This window comes from Cervus canadensis, chromosome 4 (genome assembly GCF_019320065.1).
Source record: "Cervus canadensis isolate Bull #8, Minnesota chromosome 4, ASM1932006v1, whole genome shotgun sequence".
Lineage (NCBI taxonomy): Eukaryota > Metazoa > Chordata > Mammalia > Artiodactyla > Cervidae > Cervus > Cervus canadensis.
The window spans coordinates 84,719,064-84,734,510 of NC_057389.1; the positions used below are offsets into that span (position 1 = coordinate 84,719,064).

A 15,447-nucleotide genomic window follows, 5' to 3' on the forward strand; every position below is an offset into this window, starting at 1 on the left:
ACAGCATAGAAACATGTATATTATCTAGGGTGAAACAGATCACCAGCCCAGGCTGGATGCATGAGACAAGTGCTCGGGCCTGGTGCACTGGGAAGACCCAGAGGAATCGGGTGGAGGGGGAGGTGGGAGGGGGGATCGGGATGGGGAATACATGTAAATCCATGGCTGATTCATGTCAATGTATGACAAAACCCACTACAATATGGTAAGTAATTAGCCTCCAACTAATAAAAATAAATGAAAAAAAAATACTTTTAGGTTAACATCAAAATGAACATATAAAATTTAATAATTCTCATAAACCTTACAGGCTCCGTTCTTGGAGAAACATTTTATGAAAAGCAATTATAATTAAATGCATACTGGGGGATTTTTAAAAATCCATATTAATATTTTTCTGTTTAAAGAATTGTATTTTTGAATTTTTGACTACAGAGGATTATAAATGGTATGTGTAAGAAGGACCAAGTATGCTCATGAATTCAGTTACAAAAAAGAGGCCCAACCTTGAAAAGTCAAAAAGTCTTAAGAGGTTTGCTGTGTCCACTCCCAGCACACTCTTTGTTTCCTCCTTTTTGTAAAGGGCACGCTGGCCTGACAGATCCCTGGCCCCAGAAGTGCAATCTTTTCCATGTCCCAGCAAGTAAGCTCGCTGGCTGCAAGCCAAGAAGACAGTCCCCATAAAAATAAAAATGAGACAGGGCTCTGCTGCTCTTGAGTATCGCACGCAGCTCGGAGACACACCATGTAGACATGCTCTACCAGTGACAGCTAGGAAAATATTTCAGCTTTATGAACATTTGTTATTCTGAGGACAATGAGTGCAGTCTCACTTAGCATATGACCTCTTTTAGCTAGACTGCAGGTTGTTGCAAAGTCAGCTTGGAACAGGTCTTCAGAGGTCTGCTGGTACATAGACTGCCTGCAGGCCACAGTCTGGAGGATGGGGAATCTAGGTTAGGGTTACCGTCGGTGACTTTAATTTTCATCCCTACATAAAGGGCCATAACAAGTATGGAAAAGGTAACAGTTACCTGTTCAAAAGAGTGGAGTCCACCTTCTTTTCCTAACCTCACCATATCTTCCAAAATGGCTTTTTTCAGCTCCTGAATCAAACCATATAGGTAAAATTACAAGGCAAAATCACATTTCAAAATGGAGATAGAAGAATCAATGAGTTTTGAGCAAAGTACAACTAGTAACCATACCAACACGTCCCTTGAACCCCCAGCTACGGCTGACACTCGCTGGCAGCAAGCCAATCACCACCTCTCATCTGGTAAGTAAGTGCTGGCAAGGTCTAAGGAATGCCCGAGAGCAGGCTAAGGGACTACTCAGCTTTTTAAAAATTGGCCCTCTGGTCAGCCTGCTGAGTCCCAGGTGCCTTGTCACCCCCAGAGGAGCCCAGGGCCTGGTGGGAGCTCTAGAGTTCACACTGCTAAGAAACAGGCCATGTAACTGAAGGGCTGATGCTGAGTCAGGGCACAGAGATCCTCTTCCATAGAATTGTGCACATGCCAGGAGGTTTCTGGAAGGTGTGAGCAGCTAATGCTCTCAGCAGGGAGAACTGTGCTCCTTTTGCAATTCCATGACCATCTCTCTAAGCCCAGTAGACACAAAATCTACCTCTCATCAGGAGAGAACAGGGCCGTCAGAAGGCCTATGCTCACATCTGACACTGCTGTTAACCAGTTGTGTGGCTTTGGGCTAGCCCCCTCACTCCCTGGACTCTCCTGCAAGCTGCAAAACGGCTGGGCAAGCTTTCTGTGATGTCTCCTGGCTGGAAAGTTCAAACATTTATCAAGTATTCTAAGAGGAATTAAGGTTCTTCTATAACAATAACAAAAGACAAACCTCTGGTTTAGGACTCCCACCACTTATAAAATAAAGTTGCAAATTTCCCTACTGGCTCAAATTTCACTTGGGCTACTGTTTTTGTGTTCTCTCATTAAGCAGTATCATGGAAGGTCCAGCAGGCTTTAGGGAAACAACCCCCAGGTACAGACCTTATTTGTGCAGAGCTCTGCATACGTCCCTTCAATTCCTCTCTTCCGGGCCCAAGAGGGCATGACTTCTGGGTCGGGCACGACAATGCCCACCAAAAAGGCCTGTGATCCCACCAGAGGAAAACACAGTTATGACAAAAGTTTTTAAAGTGGTTATTTGTGGTCCAGCATTAAAACTTATCTTGGTATTCTCAGACTCCACTCTTTCCTAAAAATATGTATATGCTTATGAAACACTTCCACTAACATATCACACATTCTTGACTGAAATATTCTTGAATGTTTCCGATATATTTCCTTAACTTTGTAAAAGATTGATTAATAAAAAATAAGCTTAAAGGAGATTAAAAATCAGTAAGGTTAGTCCTGTATGTACCTTTGATTCTAATGACAAATTTAAATGAGACCATCTTTAGGATACTAATCACCCAACTATATGATCCAAAAGACATACATTTCTAAGGATTTCCAGACCATTTTGAAATTGTTTCATTAATATGGTCCTCATTCATCAAGAACACAATTTTAATTTTTAAAGTATTTTCTTAAAAAAAATAATAGTGTTTAACTACATAAATCTAATGACAGCACAGGGGCTTCCCAGATGACACAGTATCAAAGAATCTGCCTGCCAATGCAGGAGATGCAAGAAACTCAGGTTCGATTCCTGGGTCGGGAAGATTCCCTGGAGGAGGAAATGGCAACCCACTCCAGTATTTTTGCCTGGGAAGTCCCATGGACAGAGAAGCCTTGGAGAGTTATAGTCCATAGGGTTGTAGAGTCAGACACAACTAAGCAACTGAGCATGCAATGATAGCACAGAATATATTCACAATGATCTTTCTGACTTCAGATCTCAAAATTTCTCTTGGAAGTAGATGAAGCATAAGTTAAAAGTAGTGGGAATGTGCATTACTACTACTTCAAGCAACTTCTTTACCTAGTTGCAAATTTATCAAACTATAAGCAGTTAAGATTTCTCCCTTTCTCTCCTGATCTTATATGCCAGATAATACCAGTGTCTGATTGGAAATGAATGGTCATCACTTTAAATCAAATACCAGATACTTAGGAAATCATTCCCCAAATTCTCATCAGGCCTGGCACGTGTGGGAGGGCTGAAGCCTGGGGACTCACCTTTAAGCTGTCCCCGTGGACATAGACTTGGGCAACAGGCTCGCTCCGGATGTAGATGTTCTCAATCATCTCGGGCGCAACATATTCTCCCTGAGCAAGTTTAAATATATGCTTCTTCCGATCAATAATTTTAAGAGTACCAGCCTGTGGAGTTGGACAAGCAGTTTCATAAAAAGACGGCATTCCCAAGCCTGAGCCCCTCACTTATTCATGCCATAGCCCCTCACTTATTCATGCCATAGCCCCTCAACCCCCGCCCTGTCCCACCCTGCACGCCCCACCGGATCTGTTCGTGCACCCGACATCTCTGCCCTCATGAAGTCACCATGCAGCCAGAGAGGGACGGTGTGTACACAAGTGGACGGCTCTCAAGCTCTGCTGGGCCCTGAGTGCCCACTGTCCTTTCCCCTCAGCATGTGCCCCATTCCCCCTCCCACCTGCCAGCCAGGTGCCCAGCAACAGGTGTCCTCCTCATCAGAAGGCTCCCCACCTTCCCACTGGGGCTCCAGCTGTCCCCTCTGTCATCTGAATCTTCAGATTCGCCCCCGTGAACCACGCTTAGGCCACCACTCCCAAAGGGTGGACGCTCCATCCATCGGCACACAGCACAGCTCTGGTGGAGGCCCCCAGATGGCAGGAGGGACCCTCTCTCTCCAAGACGTCTGTGGCAGGCAGGCCACCCCTGGGCAGTGAGTGCTTGAGCCCCTGGCTTCCAGGACCCCCACCCACTTCCCTGGCTCCCTTACATCTCTTTGAATTTCTGAGATAAAAAGGTTGGTCTCTCTCTTTTGGCTCAACCCTTGAATGCTGCCATGTCCTCACTTCTACTGACAATGTCCCTTGAGGTGACTACCATTTATCTCCTCCGTGGCCACTCCTGCATCTGTCTGAGCTTCCTGCCAGAGCTCTTCACTGAGTTCCAGCCTCAGAACCTCACTCTCCTCAGAAGACTTAAGGAAAAATAAAAGCCAGGCTGTCTGCCCTGCACAATGCAGTGTGCCCTAAAGGATGGCCCTCCTCCTCCTCAAGCCTGTCCCATTCCCCAAGCCCCAAACCTAGAGATGGCCTTGCCACTGCGCTCTCCTGGGACTTCCAGCAGTCAGGCTCACCCATCCTCATGCATAAATCCTTCTCACAGTCGACTCTTCCTCCCATCAAAACCACTTCCTTATCTAACATGTGCACACACTCTGGCCCTGCTCTATCTGTTCAATTATCAGAACTACAGTCATCAGAACCACACCAGAAGAGAAAAACAGACAGGCCTTGTTTTGCTCAAAATCCAGTCTGGACATCAAGCACTTCTACTACACTGGCTTCTTTGGGCCTCGTGGCACCCCATGAGTTGGGTGTCATCACCTCCATTTCACAAATGGTGAAGGTGAGGATTAGAGAGGTCAGTCAACTCCTCCAAAGCCATGCAGGTAGGAGGTGAGAGAACCAGGACTTACATCAGGTCTTTCCGGATCAGAAACTTATAATTTTTCCCTATCTAATACTATTCCAAAATAATAATAATCTTAAAAAACTGACTCCCACAGACTGCCTGCCTACTGCGTTGGGCTGTGAGTTCAAGCATTAATCAATTTACTTGCTTCTCACAACACCCTGCAAGGTGGGTGGTTTCATCTGAGTTATAGGGCATCAGTGGCAGATGCAGTTTTGTGGGACTTCAAGTGTCTCCCCAATTTTGAGGATTCCCCCCTAATAATATAAGATGAAGTACAGAGCCTTGAAAGGGGCCTATACAAGCAAGGGCTGAAGCCTGGGCTTCGCTGTCCCCATCAGGGACAATCTGCCCTCTGCCAGTGTCCAGGGCCCTGCTTGCTTCTCCAGCCCCTCTCCTCCACTGTGGGCTCTCAGCTAGAAGCGCTTGCCTCACACCCTAGTTTTCCTCAACTTAGCGCAGCTACTACTCCTGCCCTGACTGTCCTTCTTGCTCTTCCCTCTCTTGGAACAGGACTTAAATCCTGAGACTCAGAGCCCGTGGACGCCTGTTCTTCTCTGCTTCTCCCCCAGGTGAGCATGGCCGTCATCTCATGCCCATCACACTGGGTTGGATAGCGTCTAAAGATGTGTCTCTTCCCTGAGCAGAGTCCTTGGTCCTGGGTACGTGGTGGGGACACATGCATGTCTGCTGCAGGAGTGAGGGTATCTCCCAGTGAAGTACACAGTTCCAAGCAGGGGCAAATCAGCTCACCAGCCCCTGGAGGGCTCAACATCACTAACCTGCCTGATAAACTCGACATCTCAGAACATCCACCCAAAGCCTTAGCAATTTCCCAGAGACACAGGAATGGTTTCCTGGGGCGGGCTGGAGCAGGTGGGGGGCTCTTAGTTTCAGGGATGGAGCCTTTCTGTGGTCATAGCTTTCACTTAAGCATATCCTATGTGCCAGGTAGTGTGTTAAAGGGCTTTACAGGTACACTGTAATCTCATTTCTTCCTTACAACATGACCACAGAGGTAAGCAATATTATTACCCTCATTTTACAAATGATAGAATGAATCACCATAACTGGTTTTAACTAAAAGTTGGGGGCCACAGCTAAAGAATGCCATGTAACTTACTTTCTTATTCTACAAGTGAGTTAATACGAAGCCACAGGGAGGGATAAAACTTTGTTCAAGGTCACCGGAGTAGCTGCTAGCAGAGACAAAAGAACCCTAGAATCCTCCTGCTCAGCTCCAAGCTTTTCACATCGCTCAGTGTCACCTCTCAGCTGGAGGCCAGTGTCCCAGACCCTGCCTTTCTCAGATCTCCTAGAGCTATGAACCCTTGTTCCATGTATAATACTTTATCCATCAGATTCCAGAGCACTGTCAGACTTCTTCTAGGAAGCCACTTAAGGGTAGGTAGTGGGCCTCAAACTCCAGTTCTATGCTCCCCAAAGATCCCTGTCACCTTCATCAGGAGGATGGAGAAGGAAGCTTTGGGGGCAAGGTAAGGAAGAACCTCCCAATTCCCGGAGGTTTTCTGGAATGACTGATTGTCAGGGTGGACGTGAAGACTCCTGCCTTGGAAGTGAACCAGATGACACACACTCCCACCACCAAAATGTGTGGAGGTCCATGGTTCCAACGTACGCACCGGCAGCCACTTCCCGATGTCTCCAGTGTGAAGCCAGCCGTCCTCATCCAGGGCTTCCTTTGTCCTCTCTGGGTCTTTCAAGTAACCTTTGAACACATTTGGTCCTCTCACACATATCTGTAGGGACAAACACCTGGTTTCTCTCAGGACGCAGCATAAGGAACTCTGATAGGAGGCTGTCATGAGGCACGTGTAGAAAAATGTATACTATCCCTCAGGAAATCCACTGCAGAAACCACAGTGGTGGAAAGAGAGGACAGGAATGGCCACCAGCATTCTCTCAAGCAGTGACCTCTCTGCTCTGGCCACCCCAGACCAGCCTCTGCCATCCCCTCTTCCTCAGGAACCCAGCTCTGTAGCACTGGATGGCATCTCCCTGGAGACAGAAGGCTGGCTGATTCTGCCAGAGATGCCCGACGCCCGACTTCATGACCAGGCACTCACATTCCCATCCACTCCCATGGGATCAGCAATTGCGGGCAAGCTCTATCTACCCCATCTGGCCTGTCTCCAAATGGTCATGTTTCTGTTTCAACAGATACACAGCAGCAAGCCATGCCAGTTAAGAAAAAAAAAATGGATTTTTTTTTTTTTTAATGGATTTTTACAAAAAGTTTAGCAATCCCAAATCTTATTTTAGATCAGCCCAGTCCGATCCTTGGGGGTTGGTTACTTCGTAAACAGGAGAGGAAATGCTCAATTTAGTTGGGCTTAAATTAATCAGGAATATGAAATGACCTTACACATAGGGTGAAAGGAAAATAATTCCTTTTTTTTTTTTCTTTTACTTCCTACATAATGAAGCATCCACAGACATGAATGGCTAAACACTCAAGTTTACCTCTCCTTCTCCCTTGCTGGTCCAGTAGTTCAGCTCCTCGACATCGACCAGCTTGATATGATTGCAGGGCAGAGGTGCCCCTACGTGTCCTAGAACACCAGAACAAAGGGACATTTGTCAGTGTTCATTTCAATTTCAGCACTGAAGATGCTCCATGCCATGTAAAACCCCTCAAGTGGTCAAAGTGGGGAACTGTGGATGGAAAGCAATACACCTTTAGACAGGCGTTTGTCACAAGTAAGCACTGATGATAAAGTTTTGGAGCAAGGTGAGGCCAACCAACCCCTGCAGGGCCTTTGTTCTACATCCGTCCAGCTGGACAGACTTACGGGGCCCAGATCTGTAGGGAGGCTCATACCCACAGCAACCACACAGTCAGGATTTTTTATATTAAGACATTTCCCTATTATTAGATCATTTCTTTTGGTTTCGTTTCAGTTCAGTTCAGTACAGTCGCTTAACCATATCCAACTCTTTGCGACCCTCTGGACTGCAGCACGCCGGGCCTCCCTGTCCATCACCAACTCCTGGAGCTTACTCAAACTCATGTCCATGGAGTCAGTGATGCCATCCAAACATCTCATCCTCTGTCGTCCCCTTCTCCCGCCTTCAATCTTTCCCAGCATCAGGGTCTTTTCCAATGGGTCAGTTCTTCACATCAGGTAGCTAAAGTATTGGAGTTTCAGCTTCAGCATCAGTCCTTCCAATGAATATTCAGGACTGATTTTCTTGAAGATTGACTGGTTTGATATCCCTGCAGTCCAAGGGACTCTCATGAGTCTTCTCCAACACAACAGTGCAAAAGCATCAATTCTTTGGTGCTCAGCTTGCTTTATAGTCCAACTCTCACATCCATACATGACTACTTGAAAAACCATAGCTTTGACTAGACAGACCTTTGTTGGAAAAGTAATGTCTCTGCTTTTTAATATGCTGTCTAGGTTGGTCATAACTTTTCTTCCAAGGAGCAAGAATCTTTTAATTTCATGGTGGCAGTCACCATCTGCAGTGATTTTGGAGCCCCAAAAAATAAAGTCCTCACTGTTTCCATTGTTGCCCCATCTATTTGCCATGAAGTGATGGGACGGGATACCATGATCTTAGTTTTCTGAATATTGAGTTTGAAGCCAACCTTTTCACTCTCCTCTTTCACTTTCATCAAGAGGCTCTTTAGTTCTTCTTCACTTTCTGCCATAAGGGTGGTGTCATCTGCATATCTGAGGTTATTGATATTTCTCCTGGCAATCTTGATTCCAGCTTGACCAGCCTGGCATTTCACATGATGTACTCTGCATATAAGTTAAACAAGCAGGGTGACAATATACAGCCTTGACGTACTCATTTCCCAATTTGGAACCAGTCTGTTGTTCCATGTCCAGTTCTGTTGCTTCTTGACCTGCATACAGATTTCTCAGGAGGCAGGTCAGGTAGTCTGGTATTCCCATCTCTTTAAGAATTTTCCACAGTTTGTTGTGATCTACACAGCCAAAGGCTTTGGCATAGTCAATAAAGCAGAAGTAGATGTTTTTCTAGAACTCTCTTGCTTTTTTGATGATCCAGCAGATGTTGGCAATTTGATCTCTTGTTTCTCTGCCTTTTCTAAATCCAGCTTGAACATCTAGAAGTTCACATACTGCTGAAGCCTGGCTTGGAAAATTTTGAGCATTACTTTGCCAGCCAGTGAGATGAGTGCAATTGTGCAGTAGTTTAAACATTCTTTGGCATTGCCTTTCTTTGGGATTGGAATGAAAACTGACCTTTTCCAGTCCTATGGCCACTGCTGAGTTTTCCAAATTTGCTGGCATATTGAATGCAGCACTTTCACAGCATCATCTTTAAGATTTGGAATAGCTCAACTGGAATCCTATCACATCCACTCGCTTTGTTCTTTCAGTTTGAGGATCATAAAATAGTCATTATTGCTTTTCTCCCAGTCACTAGACTATTGATTAATGTGCATAATAATCATCTACAATTCTCTCTCCCCCACCATCCCAAATAAGAGTTTACATTTTTTTGGTCTTGTATATTCCAACCACAAAACTACATCTAAGCTATGTTCTAATAACTGTGGTTGTTACATGGATTACTGGCAAAGGGGAGGATTTTTGTGCAGGTGCTGGCCAAGGTCCTGAAATAAAGTGAGCCATGAAAACAAAAAGGAGGCTCTGACACATTCTCTTTTAAATGAGAGATTGTCAAATCTTTTACAGTATTGTACAAAGACAGCTATCCTCTCATACTTGATAAACTTTCGTATGTTTTTATGGTAAGGATACCTAAAAATGGTAAAACCTCCAAACCTTCACATGTGATAATGCAGCAGATATCATAAGAGGGAAGAAAGTGTCCAAAAGGAAGGGCACATATGTAAGCAATCAGTATAAAATATGGCATAACAAGAAAAAAGTTAATGAGCCACAATCTCAGAATACAGTCCTTGTAGTAAATGTGCCAGTGGTAGGGAAACCAAAAACTTTGCATACAAGATATACTTTATTCAGCAGAAGTTTAAGGAGATAAAACTCAGAAGAAAAAAAAATGCTTCTATACCTCACTTGGCCAAATGTGATTTCAATTTAGAATTCACCTATCATGTTTCTGCTGACTACCTCAAGGTGCTCAGAAAATAGTTGCGTTACTAAGCATGTTTCTTTCCTATGCACATCATTCCAAGTTTTCTAGTTTTAGCTGAGCAAACTTAAGCATGAGGGGTAGCCCCAGGCTCACAGAGGAAGCTGGTATCTGGAAGGAGTCTTTTGACAAATGTTTTTCAGATTCTTCTAGCATTTGGTCTAAATTTGGTGATGGCCAATACATGTAGGCCAATACCTACTGCCTCCTCCTTGTCCCGAAAAATAAGTCTCCTCAGAATGAGGGTGTGGGCAGTAGCTGCTCCTCTCTGAGGTTGCCGCTGCCTTTTAGATGTTGCAGTCACAGGAGACCATAGTTCCAAAGAGCCTCTGAAATGGCCCTTCAAGAAATAGCACATTGGCTGCTATAAACTTGTCCCTCCCTCTTAGGTCATATCCAATTTGCAGCCTGCTTCCTTCATTGTAACATGACTATAGGCTACACTGTGATATTTAGAAACTACAAAATCCAATATATTAATATTATAGGTATTTTTCTATCTGGAGCTGTATTTTGTGATCTGTTACTTTTCTTTTAAAACGTGACTTCTAATTATCTATGAAAGAAATAGGAAAATACAAAAAAAAAAAAAAAAGGAAGTACAAAAATATGTAACAAAAAAACCAGCTCCATAATGCCACAACACAGACAAAACCACCATCGATGTTTTTCTTCTATTTCCTAAGTGCCCTTGTAAGTATCCTCTCCAAGAGGAAGTTTTCAAGCTTGCTGTTCTAACTCATTCCCACATCTCCAGCCCATCCTACCTGAGGTCCAGTCCCCAGGTGTGGTGAAGGTACATCCCGCCGTGCACTCAGTTTGGCCGTAACCTTCATAAACCTTCAAGCAAAACACAAAAACTGCACTGGAGATGTGCGCCCTCCTGAAGGTAACTGGCTGCCCTTTTCAGTCAGCTAACCTCCCACTGAGCATCTGGCTCTCCTGGCTGGGGATGCTGCCCTGAAACTAGGTAACTCCAGGAGAAACTGGACACAGATAACAGGCATGGCTACTCTGCTTGGAAGAAATGCTATTTTTACCAGAGACACTTAGTAGATAAGGTTATGTGGTTTGGGATAAAGACTTCTTTTCAACCACTGACTTTATTTTCAGTTTGAATAATACATAGTAAAGACAAACATTTAAAAATCCATTAGAGGTCTTCTTTTGTCTCTGTAAGATATTTCCCTTCAGAGCCCCATGTGCTGGCATGACTAGACCATGTAGGAGAGCAGCCTTTAGGAGAGGCCAGCTCATGTTGCTGTATAACAGGAGGGTCAGTGTAAGAAGCCCATGGCTTCTTTTTTCCTTCCTTTTTTTTTGTGTGTGTGTGGGGTGGGGAGGATTGCAGGATCTTAGTTCCCTGACCAGGGATCGAAACCAGGATCCCAGCAGTGAAATCACTGAGTCCTAAACACAGGACTGCCAGGGAAGTCTCAAGAAGCCCACAACTTCCAAAGCATAAAATTTTAAGCCTGCACATTTATGAAATAGATGTGCCTACTTTACCGAAAACCCACCAATCACAACTATGTTACTATATAGTCTGCATAAGTCCGGAGAAGGCAATGGCAACCCACTCCAGTACTTTTACCTGGAAAATCCCATGGACGGAGGAGCCTGGTAGGCTGCAGTCCACGGGGTCGCTAAGAGTTGGACACAACTGAGTGACTTCACTTTCACTTTTCACTTTCATACATTGGAGAAGGAAATGCCAACCCACTCCAGTGTTCTTGTCTGGAGAATCCCAGGGATGGGGGAGCCCACCAGGGCTGCCCTCTATGGGATCGCACAAGGCTATCTTGGCTTTCGGTGACCCTTAGGCTTTTTACATCTTCAAAGCAGGGAGCTTTTACCCCACAAAAATCTTGCCCCTAGGGTTATTTCTCTATACAGAAGAGGGAACAATGGGCTCCCTGCCCTGTCCTAATGTACACCCCACTGCCCCCAGGGAAGGCCACATAAAGGCAGTACCTGGCAGCCCAGAGCTGCCCGGAGGAATCCCAGGACCGTGGGTGATGCGGGGGCTGCTCCAGTAACAATCATCCTCACGCACCCACCAAGACTGGCCTGTGGGGAGAGAGAAAAACATGCCAGAGTCTGTGCTGCTGCAGGCGACGTGCAGCTCACCTGGGTCTCACGTAACAAAAACACACCACAGCTGCACCCTAACCTGGACCCTGAAGTTGGGATCAGAGGCAGCCTGAGGTTGTACAACCCAAGAGCTGAGGTGAGGAAGGCCCTTCTCCTTCCAAATGCATCGATCCAAATTGCTTTGCAACCCAAGCCACGGTACGGCTGGCTAGCTCTTTTATGTATTTTGAGACATGAGCCATTAATCTGTACGGCATTCTGTAATTTTGGTTCTCCCTTTCTTAAAATACACAGCTGTTCCCTCACTCTCTCATTGTGTGCAAAGATCCAAAACAATTACTTAGGACAATTTCTTCCCACTTGCACCTTAATGGCATGGCCATTTTTTTTTCATTTCTAAATCAATGCCATGAGCTATTCACCTATGCCCAGCAGAGGACAATGAATTTTTTAAGCACTTTGTTTCTGTAAGTTGAGCCAAGAGATTTTAAATATTCATTTTCATAGCTAAAAATAGAGTAGTAAGGAAAAATGAGTAATGCTCACTCCTCTAACTACAAATTCTTTGTGTGATGCAGAGCTTTACAACTTTAGTGGGGATACAGGAATGAGTAGTTCATGTACAGCTTGGTTTGGGAGAAGTTGAAGGGATGGGAAACAAGGAGGGAAAGGAAGATTCTTGGTCATCATGCTAGAGCCTTGTGCTGCTTGGAAAGGCACCGCGGCCAAGGTTACAGGGAGGGGGCGAGAAAATCCTCAGGTCCCAGGAGATCCCTGGTGAACCCGACTACCCATGGGCAAAGCTGTCCTACTGCCTACAGAGGTCAAGGAACTCACTTTCCAGGAGTCCAAGAATTCTTGCTGGTTGCGGCAGGCAAATATAACACATCTCCAAAGAACAAAAATGAGTCCTTTAAAATTTCAGTGGTAGCTTAAGCTTTGATTTCATTGGCAAATAAGTTACTGTTTTATAAGATTACATGCCATGCCACTGGGATGGAACTTCTCCAGTTCTTCTGTAAGGTCATCCACTGGATACCTGGGTGCCACTCCATCATCACTTGTTCATTTTCTCACCTGAACCTTATTAAAGAAGAGTTCATCCCAGATACTATCGTTCCTGATGATTCCACTCCGGACCTCGGCCTGCTTACGCTTTGCTGCAAACTCCAGGAGCCAGCGCTTTAATGGGGTGTCTGCCTGGCTGAAGATCTGAGGAACAGAAGTTGGGAACAGCTGTAAGGACTACATACCCCATCTCAAGACATGCTCCCAGGAAGAAAGCTCAGACTGGTCAGCAGAGAAGCCACACTATTTTTGCCCCTGTAAGTGAAAGTATTAATCACTCAGTCATGTCCGACTGTGTGTGACACTGTGGACTGTAGCCCACCAGGCTCCTCAGTCCATGGAATTCTCCAGGCAAGAATACTGGAGTGGGTTGCCCTTCCCTTCTCCAGGGGATCTTCACAACCCAGGGACTGAACGCACGTCTCCCGCATTGCAGGCAGACATTTTACCAACTGAGCCACCAGGGAAGCAGGAGCTTCATTAAATGTGTGACATCCAGCTAAAGATTAACACTACCGAGGCCCAGGCACACAGCTGAGAAATTTCCCAACCAGGGTTTTGGAGAGCAGGAAGAAAACAGGAAAGCAGGGGTGAAGTCAGGATATACGAGAGGAGGTGACTTTCAGGACCTGGGGCTGGAGGTGTAGAAAGCCTGCCTGGGGCTCCAGCCTCTGTCCAAACAAGCAGAGACTCCCCGCGAGGCTCACCTTGTCGTACATGCGGTTCAGCAGGCGGGGGACCACTGGGAAGATGGTGGGGCACAGGGCCTTCATGTCATCTGAGAGGAGGCGGATGTCTCCCTGGAAGAAGCCAACGCGCCCTCCGTGGCAGTAGACGACGGACTGGAGGGGGAGGACAGAAAGGAAGGAGTCCCTCAGGGTGGTCACTCCTGGGAGCAGTCCAGAGCTGTCCAAAGCTCTGCCCCATACGGAGGCACCTGTGACCCCTTAAGCCAGCTCTGGCTGCTGCCACAGGACACTGAAGAAAGCCATCTGAGGCGACATATCCCCCTCCACGGCTCCCCGCCTCCCCGCTAAGTCCCACTCAGACATGAAGCGAAGCAGGAAACAGGGTGGAATCCTGAGCCTTTGGGGAATGCCAGAGCAGCCAGACTCACTGGTGGCTGCCCCTTCGTGCTCACTCCCAAGCCTGGACAGGGGCCTCCGTGGGTACTCCGTCCCTGAGCTGTACGACCTCATCGGTGTGTCTGCTCCAGGTCTCAGGGTGCCTGCGCACTTCCCCAGGGACACCTCGGCAACTCTGGGAGGGTGTGCAGAGTGCTGGAGATGCTGCCGATGTTGTTGGCTAAGGGAGGCCACGGTGGAGCCTGGCTGCTTGCTATTGGGACTAGGAATATGCCAAGGGCTCCTTTCTTTCATACTCATAGCAATTATGTAAGGGAGACAGAATTCTTATCAGTTTTACAGATGAGGAATGCAAAGGCCTCAGAGGTAAAGGCATTTGCCCAGAGTCACCATTTGCCAGTGATAATTGCTGGCAATGGAATCCAGGTCTGAAAAGCTAGAAGGCCCTGCCTAGTAGACCAGATCTCCCCCAAGGCCAAATGGGAGAGGCTTAGGAGATAATGCTTCTGCTGTGCCCAGAAGCAGGGCAAAGGCTAACGGAGTTTTGCCAAAAGAACGCACTGGTCACAGCAAACACCCTCTTCCAACACAAGAGACGACTCTACACATGGACATCACCAGATGGTCAATATTGAAATCAGACAGATTATATTCCTTGCAGTCAAAGATGGAGAAGCTCTATATAGTCAGCAAAAACAAGACCGGGTGCTGACTGTGGCTCAGATCATGAACTCCTCATTGCAAAATTCAGACTTAAATTGAAGAAAATAGGGAAAAGCACTAGACATTCAGGTAAGACCTAAATCAAATCCCTTACAATTATACAGTAGAAGTGACAAATAGATTCAAGGGATTAGATCTGATAGACAGAGTGCCTGAAGAACTATGGATGGAGGTTCAGAATATTGTACAGGAGGCAGTGATCAAGACCATCCCCAAGAAAAAGAAATACAAAAAGGCAAAATGGTTGTATGCAGAGGCCTTACAAATAGCTGAGAAAAGAAGAGAAGCAAAAAGCAAACGAGAAAAGGAAAGTTATACCCATTTGAATGCAGATTTCCAAAGAACAGCAAGGAGAATAAGAAAGACTTCCTCAGAGATCAATGCAAAGAAATAGAGGAAAACAATAGAATGGGAAAGACTAGAGATCTCTTCAAGAAAATTAGAGATACCAAGGGAACATTTCACGCAAAGATGGGCACAATAAAGGACAGAAATGGTATGGACCTAACAGAAGCAGAAGATATTAAGAAGAGGTGGCAAGAATATACAGAAGAACTATACAAAAAAGATCTCATGACCCAGAAAACCACGATTGTGTAGTCACTCACCTAGAGCCAGACATCCTGGAATGCAAAGTCAAGTGGGCCTTAGGAAGCATCACTATGAACAAAACTTGTGGAGGTGATGGAATTCCAGTTAAGCTATTTCAAATCCTAAAAGATGATGCTGTTAAAGTGCGGCATTCAATATGCCAGCAAATTTGTAAAAC

At 45.8% G+C, this 15,447-nt stretch overlaps 1 protein-coding gene across 7 annotated transcripts in view; it reads right to left on the reverse strand.

The window, feature by feature from the left end:
- Nucleotides 1-15,447, reverse strand: part of ACSL6 (acyl-CoA synthetase long chain family member 6) — a 62,057-nt gene that overhangs the window by 8,607 nt on the left and 38,003 nt on the right. For all 7 annotated transcript variants that reach the window (XM_043465991.1, XM_043465992.1, XM_043465994.1 and 4 more), the window contains 9 exons: nt 13,578-13,712; nt 12,880-13,014; nt 11,683-11,778; nt 10,476-10,548; nt 7,075-7,163; nt 6,234-6,350; nt 3,144-3,287; nt 2,007-2,108; nt 1,035-1,106 (listed from right to left, as the gene is read on the reverse strand). In XM_043465991.1, coding sequence (XP_043321926.1) covers nt 1,035-1,106; nt 2,007-2,108; nt 3,144-3,287; nt 6,234-6,350; nt 7,075-7,163; nt 10,476-10,548; nt 11,683-11,778; nt 12,880-13,014; nt 13,578-13,712 — 963 coding nt within the window. The remainder of the gene's footprint in view (nt 1-1,034; nt 1,107-2,006; nt 2,109-3,143; nt 3,288-6,233; nt 6,351-7,074; nt 7,164-10,475; nt 10,549-11,682; nt 11,779-12,879; nt 13,015-13,577; nt 13,713-15,447) is intronic.